A 14,992-nucleotide genomic window follows, 5' to 3' on the forward strand; every position below is an offset into this window, starting at 1 on the left:
TAATCAAGTTTGACTAATTTCCTACGAAAATTGGGCAAATAATGTTCACAAATGTTTTTCCTATATAAACTAAAGTAAACTTGACCCCTCCTCAGGGGGGGTAACGTGAAACCCCAAGGTCATATAATTCACAGTTCTTATAAAACACCTGAAGACCTTTCCATCTATAATTATTTGATTCTACTAAATCCAGAATTTTAGAAGATTTTTGACAGTTTTAGCCTATTTGACCCTTTTTTAGCCCTGCCCCTCTGCCCCCAGGGGTCGGCCAGGACCAATGTGGATATGATATTAAAATGCTATCTCAGGCTAATAATTCTAACCAAATTTGACTCATTTCCTATGAAAATTGAGCAAAAAAATGCAAACATGTTAATGTGTTTTTCCTATATAAACTATAGTAAACATGACCCCCTCCCCATGGGAAAACAGGAGATCCCAGGGTCATATAATTTACAATTTTTATAAACAAACTTTAAGACCTTTTCATCTATAAAGTGTATTTGATTATACCATTTCCAGAATTTTAAAAGAATATTTTTGAAGTTTTAGCCTATTTGACCTTTTTTGGCCCCGCCCCTCTGCCCCCAGGGGGTCGGCCTGGACCAATATGGATATGATATTAAAATGCTATCTCAGGCTAATAATTCTAACCAAGTCTGACTCGTTTCCAATGAAAATTGAGCAAAAAATGCTCATAAATGTGTTTTCCCTATATAAACTATAGTAAACTTGACCCCCTCCCCAGGGGGAAATATGAGACCCCAGGGTCATATAATTCACAATTTTTGTAAAGGACCTTAAGACCTTTCTATTTATGAAAAGTATTTGTTTCTACCATTTCCAGAATTTCAGAAGAAGATTTTTGAAGTTTTAGCCTATTTGACCCTTTTTTTAGCCCCGCCCCTCTGCCCCCAGGGGACGGCCAGAACCAATGTGGATATGATATTAAAATGCTATCTCAGGCTAATAATTCTAACCAAGTTTGACTCGTTTCCTATGAAAATTGAGCAAAAAATGCTCATAAATGTGTTTTCCCTATATAAACTATAGTAAACTTGACCCCCTCCCCAGGGGGAAACATGAGACCCCAGGGTCATATAATTCACAATTTTTGTAAAGGACCTTAAGACCTTTCTATTTATGAAAAGTATTTGATTCTACCATTTCCAGAATTTCAGAAGAAGATTTTTGAAGTTTTAGCCATTTGACCCCTTTTGACCCCGCCCCTAAGGCCCCTGGGGGTCAGTCATAGAAAATTTGTTAATAGGATTAAATGGCCATCTCATACTGATAATTCTGACAACATTTGACTCATTTCCTATTACAAATGACCAAATAATGCGCAAAAATGTGTTTTCTCAATATAAAGTATAGTAAACTTAACCCCCTCCCCAGGGGGAAACTAGAGACCCCAGGGTCATATAATTCACAATTTTTGTAAAGGACCTTAAGACCTTTCTATCTATGAAGAGTATTTGATTCTACCACATCTGTGAGTAGAGAAGAAGATTTTTGAAATTTTACTCAATTTTACCCCTTTTGGCCCCTCCCACAGCCCCCTGGGGGGTGGGGACCATATAATTCACAATTTTGATTGGCCTTATGCCTTAGAAGGTTTGTGCAAAATTTCATTGAAATTGCTTCAACAGTTTTGGAGAAGAAGTCGAAAATGTAAATTGTTTACGGACATACGACGGACGACGCACGACGCACGACGACGGACAAAATGGCGATTAGAATAGGTCACTTGAGACTTCGTCTCAGGTGACCTAAAAAATCCAGTTAGGTGCGATATGATAATGGCAGATATAGGTTATATATGTGATTGTATCAGTTGTATTGATATCTAGGCTTCTTGTCTGAAATATCACTTTCCTTACATAACAACTCAAAGTTAAGCTTTCACAGCTCTATAAAATATTTTTATTTGGCACCAATATCACAGGTAAATACAGTAAATCAAGGTAAAGGCATAAATGACATAAAAAGTAGAAATAAATTAAAACAACAAAAGCTTCATGTCTGGTGAGCCAGCTCACAAATCAACATGTAGGAAGCACCAATCCTCAGGGTCCACATCCTCTACACTCCAAGGGTTACTATCACCCCTAGACTATATTATATTTCATAGTAAAAGCGGAGAGGCAATAGAAGACACAGGTAATTTGATACTTTGATATACATCAAAGGGATTGTGTATAATGATACGTTGACTCTGTTACTTTAAAGTTGGGGGTCCCTCGATCTATCGTATAGTAAAACTGGAGGCAACTGAAAACAAATTTAGTGCTGTGATGTACATCAAAAGAATCGTATAATGGTGCACTGTGGTTGACTGTTGCTTTGAAGTTAGGCATTGGAAAGTCTCCGTAGGTCTGTGATTCTTCAGAGTTTTTAACATGAGCTGCCTCCAGTTTTGCTATGAAATAGTCCAGGGGTAGATATTGTGTCAGTGATAGTAACCCCTAGAGTATCGAGGATGCAGGGTCCAATGAGAAATAAAACTCTGTCACATAGGACCACTGTATTGTGTAGAATCAAACAATTCTTTAAGGTTACACAATAACGCAGTATTTCATTCTACGATCATTGTACACCAGATTCAGTTTTACACATACTGCGTAAATATCTTTCAAATTTCTAATTTTAAATATCAACTTTTTTGTAACAAGAATTAATGTTCAGCACACAGGGGCTTTAATTAAAAACAAAATAGCACTATGAAATAAACGAAACTCAAAGGTAAAAAACATTTCAGTTTAAAACTGAAAGGTTTTCAAATCTACAAACAAGTTTTAATTCTATTTCAATTCTTCAAATTCCTTCAGATTTAAATAATCAATTAGAACAGACGGTAAGTCTAGAGATCGTGCGAAGGAACAGACCGGTTTCCTAATAGTGGATCGGATTGTATTACGACAGCAATTCTTCAGATTTGTTGGATTGCGAGCAAGCATCTGTAGGGATCTCATTTCCTCAGTACTAAAGTCAGTTTTCTGGGCTGACATTGCCTCCAACATCGTAAACTCATTATCAGAAATGACTGCTCCTGTTACTATAAATAGCGTCATCATCCACACATTGGGATATGGCTGAAGAGCTACCCTAAAGGGAGATAATCCATTCTTTGTTCTTTTGTTGACATCACAGCCAGCCTAAAATGTAAAATCATTTTCGTTACTAAAACGAAATTCCAAATCAGGGAAATAGGTGTTAAAGTGGAAAGTTATATATCAAAGTTTTTCATGAAATTTTACATACAATCAGAGACGCCATTTTACTTGCAGTACTGAGTAAAGTACAGTTGAATTTTCCATATTTCCCTAGCAATATAGAGAAATCCCCCTTAAAAAATTTCGTAAACATCTTTCAAGCACAGGTTCAGTTTAGTTCAGATTGCAAAATTAAAAGGACAATTCAGTGACACTAATTCTGTTACATAACAGGTAACCACGAAGCCAAATATGTTATAAATGTATTGTTCTACATTCCTTATGAAACATATAACAAGAAATATTGACAAATTCCACGTCATTGTTTAGTATTTTGATTGATACCATTGACATTCCAAATCGTTGATCAATACAATAACATGTAAGCAACATGTACGCTGTACCCATACCGGAGCCAATGTCATGCACGTTAATTAAACAAAATAGATACCAACTGAGGAGTTGATGAAATTATTTTTAGACAAGATCATGCATCTAGTAAGGTACAGGTAAACACTATACTACTGTAAGAGCGATTTGAGTAGTTCTAGACAAATATTTCTTTACTACACTGGCAAGGGCCAGGGTTGCGCATATGATGACATCCACTGATTCCAACCACTATGTGTAATGGCAGACAGTAAGCGAGTTTTCAATGTACACTTCACATACATTTCACTACAGTGGGCTTTTCTGGCATATCAAAGTAAAACCAACAAAATTAATTTCTATTGGAACTGGTTTGTTTCTGAAATATGTGCAAATTTTAATGTACACTTATACTGAATTAATTGTCCCTTAAAGTAAATCCCTAAAAAAATTGTTGACATTTACAGGTTACTGCAAATGTGAAATGAAGTTACCTTGAAATAAGTTTAGTATACAGTTATTAAGCAGAATCCCATCTGGACGGTTATTTTTTCCCCAGCACATCGGTTTAATGGGAAAATTTGATTTGCAGAAAATTGAGAAATGGATGAATTATATATATGTAATACCTTTGTAGTCAAATTGCAAATTAAAAACAAGAGGCCTAAGAGGCCTTGATTTACCTGAGTATTGATTTACCTTGATATTATATAATGTCAGTCAAGACCATCATGAACATTTCATATCTAATTGCTATCCAATAAAATGTCTTGTGGACTTAATAAAGTTTACCACCTCCCCAGGGGAGAGACATTCTGCAGGGACCCCAGAGGCATTTACCCGGTAAATCAATTTTGTTTGAAAGGTGTGAGTTTTCTATATGTGAAGGGAATTAGATAATGCTATTTGTTGAAAGAAGATTTTTGAAGTTCAAACAGTTACATAATGTATCACCTATTTGGCCCCTTTTGGTCCTGCCCTTCAGACCCCTGGATGTCAGTCAGGGAAATTTTGTCAATGAAGTTCAACAACCATTTCATACCGATAATTTTGACAACATTTGACTCATTTCCTATAACAATGACTAAATAATGCGCTCAAAAATGTGTTTTCTCAATATAAACAATAAAAAAAACTTGACCCCTCCCCAGGGGAAACCCGCTTGTATAGATCTGGTCCCAAAATGCCATATATGCCTAGGGATCCGTAGGGAACCTACCTATGAATATTTGACAAAGATTCCAGTTACTTTGGCATGACCCCTCCAAGAAGGCTCTGCCAGTCGGCTAACTTGTTGATACCGGCCCTGCAACAACTAGGGAGGTCATGATGAAATTTGAGAGAAGTCAGTACCTTTTGTGAAAATAGCGGGTAACAAACTTTAACTATTCAAAAATATCTTGTTTCTATCGCCAAAATGCTATTACAAATGACCAAATAATGCTTTAACAATCAAAAATTGCCGCCTGTGTCGCCCATGTTGTTTTATGGCACCTGGAGGCTAGAGTACCATAGCGGTACAGTATTTCACAATTTTGGTTGATCTTTGGTCATTGAGAAAAGAAGTACTTTCTTCTGCAAAACTTTGCAGATGACCGCCAGTCTACCATTTGGTCGCCAAAATCAATATGCACAAACAGTAGGAGAACCGTTTTAGAAAGGAATCAAAAAATGTAAAATTGACTACAATGGACAAATGCATTGAATATAACCTGCCAAAATAACCTGTTATACATGTAATATGTTTTTCTCAAAACTATAAATATTGAAGCTTACCTGAACAAGCATATAGACGAGGTCAAGGTAGTGGAAGTGGGTTGCCTTTATTAGGGGCGTGGCTCCGTAGTGGTCAGCGTGGTTAAGGTCCGCTCCCGCGTCTATCAACAGTCGAGCGATCTCTGTTTTCTTGAGTTCAACAGCTTTTAAGAGAGGACTCTTCATTTCATCATTCTCAGTACTTATCTTATTTACGTCGCAGTGATGGGAGATCAGAATTCTGACTGTCTGTAATCAAAATAAGGGTATAAATGCATATATATACATGTAGCTGAAACTTAGCCTAAAATTTCTGAAAGCAAAAATTGAAAGTTTATTACAATACAGGCAAGGTGCAGCAACTCCCTGGGTCTGTTCATAAAATAAAATTAGGGTCAAAGAAGTAATATTAATAGGATTTTCCAGATCCCAGGATCCCATCAAACGTAAGTCTGTAGGATACAAATTACTTCAAATGATAAATATGGGACAAAGAATTCCAACCGTGTGGACAAAGAAAATGTCAAATTTTCGTGGCGTTTTGCCCCTTTATCAAGACACACAAGACGAACCAATGATTACAGTAATATTGATACGAATACATAATATAGCAGCACAATGGAGTGCAACAACATTAGTAGCAATATTTCAGCAGACACACTTACGTGATGAGCAGTGACTAGAAAATGTACCAAAATGTGATCGTTCAAATGTTTTTGCGAAAGTTATATGTAGTGCCCGATTTGTATAGGATCTACCAAACATAGTCAGCCATGAGTTTCATTATACATACAATATGAGCAGTCAATAGTAAAATAGTGACAAATGAACAGTGATCAGAATGTGTAGCAGCACAAGATATTGTCCGTGCCACGTATAGGATACAAAACCTTTCTTCCTACTGGTATGCATACAAACATTGGTCTTATGGTCTAGTAGTGCCTTTTGCTATTTTTAGGTTTTCGTTTTTTGCATTTTTTTCCGTAACCATGGAAACATTGCTGAAAATATCATATTTTTGTACCAGGTTAATTTCCGGAGCATAACTCTAAAACCAGCAGAGATATTCCCACGAAACTTCATAGACACATTGGTCTTATGATCAAGAAGTACCTTTTGCTATTTTAAGGTTTTCACTTTTTGTACTTTTTTTCTGTAAACATGGAAACATTGCTGAAAATGGCAGATTTTTGTGTAAGAATCGTTTCCGAGCACAACTCTAAAACCAGCAGAGACATATTTCCATGAAACTTCATAGACACATTGTTCTTATGGTCTAGAAGTGCCTTTTGCTATTTTTAGGTTTTCGTTTTTTGCACTTTTTCCGTAACCATGGAAACATTGCTGAAAATATCATATTTTTGTACCAGGTTCGTTTCCGCAGCATAACTGGAAAACCGGTTGAGATATATGCACGGAACTCCATAGGCACATTAGTCTTATGGTCTAGTTGTACCTTTTGCTAGCATTTTTTCCGTTACCATGGAAACATTGCCTTTTGCAAAACTCATTGTGTATATAGTCTAATATAAATGTCAAGGCTGTACCTGATTCAACAATTGCAGCCCCGCTCTACTTGAATTATACTACATCTTTCTTTAGCTCAACTTCCTTTTTCCTGTTTTTTTTCCATACACATAAGTCTCCACAATCAAACTTACTTCAGCTTTGATATCTCCATTGGCGGGGGATCTAAATGACTATGTCCTTGTATTACATTACGACAAAATAAGTTATACAACTTTATGCAAATCACTTTCAATGGCCCTTATGTAAGCACGCGAGGGGTTTTAGTGTGGCATGGAGAGACCAAATTGCCCGAGAAAACCCACGTGATAAGGCAGGTGACCCCTTACCTTTTCACGTCCGTGCCAGGGATCGAACCTGGTCTGCTAAGTGAAAGGCGAGCGGCTTAACCACTACACCACATGATCACCCGAGTCTGTTTTATCATAACTATCGGAATAATCTTTGTGTTTTCATAGCTGATTTAGACAGGTAGAATGCTCTGCACATATTTAGTTTGAAGTACAAATTATTACTGCGGTAAAATGTAATTCTTTAATCTTGCATTAACTTAACTAAAATATCATAATAATAATAATAATATATGTCACAGTAGTTTACTAAGTTCCAGATAACTTACAATTTGACGTCCTGCATATAATATTCAGTAACACAAAAGATCATAGACCATTTAATGTTCTAAAAATATACATCAATGATTTGTTTGTAAATTCATGCTTGTTGCAACTACATATTTGATCACCAGACTTTTCCCTTAAGACTTAGTCTAGTAAAATGATTCTAACATAGTGTCAGTGTACAAGGTCCTTAAATATAGTATTAATTAGCTTTCCCATAACACTATATATACATCATTGCATTCTAACCCGTTGCTCAGTAATAAGCCCCCCCCCTCCCCAAGGTCAATGTCAAGAAACAAGCCACACCCTTCCTATTTTCTACTTGTTTCTGTTTTCCATTAGTAATCTCGTTCTGAAAACAGACATGCAATTGACCAATCTATTTAAGATGATCGATCTACGATACGCTCCAATAAAAGATCTAACAACGGTGCATTCCAGGTCATCTCAGCATGATCCCCTAGAATTACTCAATCAGCATGTCTGCAATAAACTCTTCTGTGTAGTTGGTTCTGGCGGAAGTATAAACAGCTAATAGAATGTACGTACCAACATGTTCTAATTCTCGACCAAGAGCAGATAACCCTGAACGTAAAGTTGTTAGATCTTGTATTGGAGTGAATAATAAAGCATGGTAGTGGAACTGGACTATAAGTCAGAATTATTTAGCAGATGATGAAACCAAATTTATATAGAATTCTCCATTCTATCATCCTCGATACTCCAGGGGTTCCGATCACTTCCGTTCTCTACACTCCTGGACTATTTCATAGTAAAACTGGAGGCAACAGAACAGGTAATTCGGTCCTTTGATGCACATCAAAAGAGCCATATAACGGTACACTGTGGTTGACTGTGTGACTTTGAAGTAGGACGTTGCAATCTCTGTAGTTTTCAAAGAAATTTTTTTCGGGCCTGTGATTGGTTCAGAGTTTTTCCTCTGAGCTGCCTTCAGGTTTTAATTACCAAGAGATAGTCAAGGGGTGAAGAGATCATAAGTGACCGAAACCTCTGGAGTATTGAGGATGCCATGCTCTGCACCTTGATTGATCCACTTATGCAGGCGATATGGATTGCCGTTCGATCATTTCCCTGGATCACTGTATCGACGTCCACCCCAGACTCGATCAGGAGTTTGATGATCTCCTCACTGTCACTGGCCGCAGCAAGATGTATAGCACTGGGACCGACACCGCCTTTTACTGCAAACATGTCTGCTCCAGCCCGTATCAGTTCCTTCAATCAAATTAGTAACCAGTTATACACCATCAGACCACCAGGGTGCTTGAACAAATTATTTGTACAATAAGCACATGTACTTTGAATCTCTTCCTCAAAGGCATGCTATTATCAGGCAAATATGAATACCATGTATACGAATTTTACACAAGAAATTGTTATATATCAATATAGTCATGGCTCTACCCTTAAAGCGGCCACGGTGGCCAAGCGTTTAAGATGTCCTGACATATTATTAACATAAGCCCTCCACCTCTGGGTTGCGAGTTCGAATCCCATGTGGGCAGTTGCCAGATACTGCATGATCACTGGTCAGTGGTTTTTCTCCAGGTACTCTGGCTTTCTTCCATCAACAAACCTGGCACATTCTTACCTGACCCTTGCTGTTAATAGCACGTACGTTAAACTAACAAAACAAACTTCTACCCTTAAGGGCCCAAAGGGTCAGCCCACACATTTGTACAATTTAGAATCCCCATCCCATGCTATTAATGCAATATAAGTGCTATCAAATGCTTCAAATATCTTGATCCTTTAAATGCAGATTGGCGACGTTACCTTAGCGATGTTGACATGGCCCTTTAAGGATGCCATGTGTAGGGGTGTTTCCTTCCCGTTTGTCCGATCATTGACATCACAGTCTGGCCGGGACAGGAAGTACTGTACGATGTCCAGGTGTCCATTCAGACAAGCTTCGTGAAATGGGGTGTTACCTACAGGGGTAGATATACTTTAATTATAATAGGATTAATGACCACCTAGATTTTCAACTATTGTTTAAATCAACTTTACCTATACGCTATTTAAACCAAAACTGTAACACCTGTTGTGTTGTCTATAATTGACAAATAAAATACTCAACGCCATCTTCACATGAACACATGTATTGAGATAACTGCAAGACCTGGATGGGATGATACATATTACAAATTGGACAATACATATAGAACGCACTATCATACATACGGAAAGCACTACTATAAACATATACAACATCCCCTTCTTACTAACAAGAGGCCCAGAGGCCCTGTATCGCTCACAAGAGGCCCAGAGGGCCTATATCGCTCTGGATATGTATAGGTTCATTGTTTCATTTCTGAAGGAATTTGAATATTTACCTCTAATTCCCCTATTGGGCCCCATCCCTCCTGCCTCCAGGGGGTCAGAGCCAAAATTTATACAAGTTCTGTTCCCCTTCTCCCAAGGATGTTTGTGGCCAAATTTGGTTACAACCCATGCAGAACTCTAAGACAAGTAGCAATTTATATGATTTACCTCTATTTCACCTATTGGACCCCACCCCTCCTGGCCTTGGGAGTTCAGAGCCACAATTTATACAAGTTCTGTTCCCCTTCTCCCAAGGATGTTTGTGGCTAAATTTGGTTACAATCCATGCAGAACTCTAGGACAAGTAGCAATTGATAGGATTTACCTCTAATTCCCCTATTGGGCTCTGCCCCTCCTGCCCCTCCTGCCCCTTGGGGTCAGAGCCAAAATTTATAAAAGTTCTGTTCCCCTTCTCCCAAGGATGTTTGTGGCCAAATTTGGTGAAAATCCATAGAGAACTCTAGGACAAGTAGCGATTCATAGGATTTACCTTGAATTCCCCTATTGGGCCCGCCCCTCCTGCCTCCAGGGGTTCAAAGCCAAAATTTATACAAGCTCTGTTCCCCTTCCCCCAAGGATTTTTGTTGCCAAATTTAGTGAAAATCCATGCAGATCTCTAGGACAAGAAGCGATTTATAGGATTTACCTCTATTTCCCCTATTGGGCCCCGCCCCTCCTGCCCCCGGGGGGTCAGAGCCAAAATTTAAACAAGTTCCGTTCTCCTTCCCCCCAAGCTAGGATGTTTGTGGCCATATTTGGTTACAATCCATGCAGAACTCTATGACCAGTAGTGATTTAAAGGAAATGTTGACGGACAGACAACGGACGCCACGCCCTTCGGGCCAGGTGAGCTAAAAATTCCCATTTCTACATTTTCCATCATTAATTCCAATCTTTTTTACTATTCCTACGCATGTGTCCCAAGAAAAAACTCTATACTTTGCATTTTATTAAATTCAAATTTTTTGCAAACATTGCATTAATGTAATAGTATATTTATGTAATTAAGATGATAGATTGACACTTTTGCTATAAATCAATTGTATACCCGGTATATTATATTGCTGTATGAAGAATTTTAAATAAAGAAAGTTTAAAATAATGGAAATGTATATTGATGGCCTAAGATGATGTTACAACACCAAATAAATGCAATATTCTCTCCGTAATCTGCATTCACAATTAATGCATGAAGATTCATTTCGCTGTTTTGTCGTCTGACACGGTGATAGTCAACTAAAGCATGGTAATTAGGACGACTGCAGGAAACTTAAGACAACCCACTTTATGAAAATTAACATTTAATTTATTTTAATCAATTTGTTCAGAAGATGATGATGAGTGTAGTATTAACGGTAAACTAATTACTTATGCTACTCTACGAAATTATCATTTATCCTTTTCTATATATATTTATATAATTACATTTCCTTTTTAAAATTAAAAGCTAGCTGTTTGGGAAAGGTAGGGAGCCTTTAAATGCATTTAACTGGAGTTACTTGAAATATTATTATGGTTTATGAAATTCTCGTTTTAAGGGCCATACCTTTCCGAAACGGCTTTTAATTTTTAAAATAGGTATGTAAAACGAGATCAATAATTTTTGTAGAGTCACAGAAGTTATTAACTTACGTTTACTAGCACACTTATCATCACCTTCAGAACTGTTTAATTAGAATAAATAAAATGTTAATTTTCATACGCGGTGTCGTTTATTTTCCCGCCGTCGTCCTAATGCCACGCGTAGTTGACTATCACTGCGCCAGACGGCAAAACAGCGAAATGAATTATGGTTTATTGAAATTCATATGTTTGGTGTTGTAACTCTCTTTTTAATGGAATGTTTCACGGAAAGTAGGGGCCTTAATTATGTCACAAAAATGATTTCAGTTATGTTTTTAAAAGAAAATGTATATAGGTTCTAAAAGAAATGAAGATCATTGATTATGGCACAATACTGATCCGTTCACTTAAAGTGAACAGTCGGGCAAGGATGGCTAAAGTCGGTAAAAATGGTGTGAATGTAACCAGTATGATTTCTTATGAAATAGAAAAATAAAATCTCTCGTCAGAATCTATCTGCGTACGAAGAAATTAATTTAAAGTATAGGAATCCTAAAACGTCCTCCCGGCTGACTATGTCCGTGGTTACATTTCCACGCAGCCTCGCTTTCAATGCTTTCAACTTTTCTTTCTTTTAATGGTCAGAACTGGGAAATGTAAGCAGAACTTGACCGTCGTATTAATATATGAGAACTTTTGGAAGGCCAATGAACGCATTTAGACCGATATTCTTTGCCCGACTATTCACTTTAAGAATCCAAATCTATGAAAAATAATTGAAATAGAATATATTCAAAACGTATTGTAACGAAACGAATCGTATGAGAGCCCTATACTGCAATACAAATGATCAATAGTAATAAGAAACATTAAGTTTTGATTTTAATATTTATTTTGTACTATGTATAATATTTTAATGTATTATAAGTCAACATATGTTACAGTCCTAGCTAAAGTATATACTTTAGTTTATTAAATTGCAAATGCATGTATGTATGTATTTTATGTATTATTAAATATTGATAATTAAAATGATACACCTGTTTCACTAAATGATGTACAGTATATATTCACCTGCAGCATTTCTCAGTGTGGTATTCGCTCCATGTGAAACAAGGAGTTTGACAAAGTCAAGATGTCCGCATCTTGAGGCTAAGAAAACTGGGGATTTTAAGACCCATGCTCCTACGTTGATGTCACAACCATGCTTGATTAACAGTTCCCCAATTTTACAGTTACCAATCTCTGCTGCAGCCCCTAAAAATACAAGTAGAGAATGATGAAAGTGATGAATAAAATTTCAAAGTAGATTTTATAAGTTTTAGAGAAATAATAATTATTTTCATTTCAAAATATTTTATTGATAATAAAAGAATTATCAACTTAAATACTGTATAAATCTTAAAATAATAAGGTATTTAACAAATGGATCAGACAAAATATTAATTAAATAATGATTACGGTGGATACGGTAAAACTTCATATTATACATTCAACATGAGCCCACAAAATACCTGGGGTTTCTTTATCTTTCAGGAGAGGCAGTACAATTGCAATTTCAGGGTGTAGTTTTCTATACTACACATAGTATATTTATGTATAATTTAGCCCAAATCAGGCAGTACCACAGCCATGGTTTAGTTACCAGCAAAAATTATCATCTGGGTACCACCTGATATTGAAACCCCTGAAATTCACACAAATTACCAAGAGCAGCTTTGTTGTCCAGTGTGTAGTTGGGGTCATCTTTCTGTTCATCATTCTGTAAAATCTTATTAACAGCAGTAAAGTTGTCCTCTTTAATTGCCGTGTGAAGTTTATATACCAAGTTTTCTGACATTCAAGATCTTTTACAGTTAACAGCAACCTGTAATATAGCAAACACCATCAATAATTGTTTAAGTACACAAGAAGTAACAGCAGAGACCATAAAAAATACTACATATATACATAGAGATTGGCAACTCCACTACAGGTACTGTATGTGCTAAGGGGTTTTTAGATATACTTTTAAATAATTACATTTGTATATACAGGAGAATTATTGTAACTTTGATATGTTGCAAAAGTTCAGTAATTTTCAGATGGTTTGAGTATGATTTTGGAAAGAAAATATAATATTTTTACTTATGTACTAACAAAACAAAATGCACTTCCAGTTTTGAATGGCTGATTTTGCAATTACTTGAAATTTGGAATTGGGTGTTTTATAATGTATACATGTTCATATAATGTAGGGGTCAAAGAAGTAATATCAGCAGGATTTTCCAGATGACATTGAATCCTATCAAACGTAAGTCTGTAGGATATAAATTACTTCAAATGGTAAATATGGGAAACTTTAAGAAGTAATTCCAACCGTGTGGACAAAAAATGTCAAATTTTCAAGGCTATTTGCCCCTTTTTCAAGACACACAAAACGAACACAATTACATGTAACCCTGGTCAATACTAGCCGCAATATATCGCTTGGCTAGAGACAACTTCTCTAGAGCTCGATCAGTTGACCATCAGACTAGTAATCCAGAGGTCCCGAGTTCGATCCCTAGCAGAGGCAGGTATTAAATTTATTGCAAATCCTGCACCATGTTACATTGGCGCCCATGTAGGGACTCGGGAATGATACTATATAGCTTCACAAACCTGTGAAGGAATCGTTGTGACCCCTGGAAACTACAGGACAAGTTGTTTCCTGGAGGTGGAGTATGAACATGTAATGTCCTTATTGTCAATACTAGCCGTAATATATCGCTCGGCGCATATAGAGGGAATTAACTTCTCTTTAGCTTGATCGGTTGAGTGTCAGACTAGTAATCCAGAGGTCCCAAATTCAATCCCTAGCAGAGGCAGGTATTAAATTTATTGTAAATCCTGCACCATGTTACATACATATTATGATACAAACAGTAATACAGGACAATGAAAGTAGATATTGTCGTGAGACAAACATTATCCTTGAAAGGTCATATAATAATTCAACTTTTAAGGTGCAACTGAAGTTGATTTGAACCTAAAGTTTTTAACACCTGTGACCTTGGATGAAGGTGAATATCAATCTGACCTTCAACGAAGGTCAAGGTCATTCTTATGAACAAATTATTAAAGATGCAGGTCAAGTATCAGATCAAAAAGTTTTTTTGTTGGATGGTTAGAAACTTCAGAACAAACAGTCGGACGATGAAGGAATGGGGGGCTCACCAGGCAGCTGGCCATGGTACACGTGAGCTAATGATTGACCCAGTTAAAGACAACCTCAAGGTCACACATTTGACATAATGTCAAGGTCATTAAATTATATTGAAATGCAACAGCTTCTTATTGCAAAAACCTTGCTCATATCAAATTAGTTAAATTTCACAACTGATTTTCTCTATCATTGTCCTAAGAAGTGAAAGTGTGTTTTTCAACCTGCACTGGTCATGAAACTACCTTCAAGATGATGGGCAATCAAACCGGAAGTGTTTGAAAAATTCCGGAAATGAAAGTACAATGTATTAGGTTCCCCGAAAAGAGTTACACGTTGTGCCCAAGTAGTGTGATATATAACTCTTATAACACGCAAAGTGTTTTGCAATCTTAAAAAATGTTCTTTAATAA

At 36.7% G+C, this 14,992-nt stretch overlaps 1 protein-coding gene across 2 annotated transcripts; it reads right to left on the reverse strand.

Annotated features, from left to right (window-relative positions):
* Positions 1-1,903: 1,903 nt before the first annotated feature.
* Positions 1,904-14,862, reverse strand: LOC138309729 (putative ankyrin repeat protein RF_0381). Of its 2 annotated transcripts, none has more exons than XM_069250946.1 (7): positions 14,825-14,862; positions 13,103-13,262; positions 12,470-12,652; positions 9,284-9,438; positions 8,528-8,722; positions 5,361-5,588; positions 1,904-3,158 (listed from the first exon to the last, which is right to left on the reverse strand). In XM_069250946.1, exons 2-7 carry the CDS (start codon positions 13,233-13,235, stop codon positions 2,805-2,807), a joined length of 1,248 nt encoding a protein of 415 aa, XP_069107047.1. In that variant the 5' UTR covers positions 13,236-13,262; positions 14,825-14,862; the 3' UTR covers positions 1,904-2,804. The 2 variants fall into 2 exon arrangements, with proteins under 2 accessions (XP_069107047.1, XP_069107048.1); XM_069250947.1 differs by having other exon boundaries at positions 14,804-14,844.
* Between the last annotated feature and the right edge of the window lie 130 nt (positions 14,863-14,992).

The sequence above is a fragment of the Argopecten irradians genome, chromosome 15 (genome assembly GCF_041381155.1).
Source record: "Argopecten irradians isolate NY chromosome 15, Ai_NY, whole genome shotgun sequence".
Classification (NCBI taxonomy): domain Eukaryota; kingdom Metazoa; phylum Mollusca; class Bivalvia; order Pectinida; family Pectinidae; genus Argopecten; species Argopecten irradians.

What these genes read in the sequence shown, in the direction of transcription:
- LOC138309729 (XM_069250946.1), bottom strand. Translation starts at nt 13,235, where the DNA reads ATGTCAGAAAACTTGGTATATAAACTTCACACGGCAATTAAAGAGGAC. An exon ending in GGACAACAAAGCTGCTCTTG is followed by an intron (nt 12,653 to 13,102) that starts GTAATTTGTGTG and finishes TTGTATTTTTAG; the next exon opens with GGGCTGCAGCAGAGATTGGT. An exon ending in GCATAAGTGGATCAATCAAG is followed by an intron (nt 5,589 to 8,527) that starts GTGCAGAGCATG and finishes TTTTGATTACAG; the next exon opens with ACAGTCAGAATTCTGATCTC.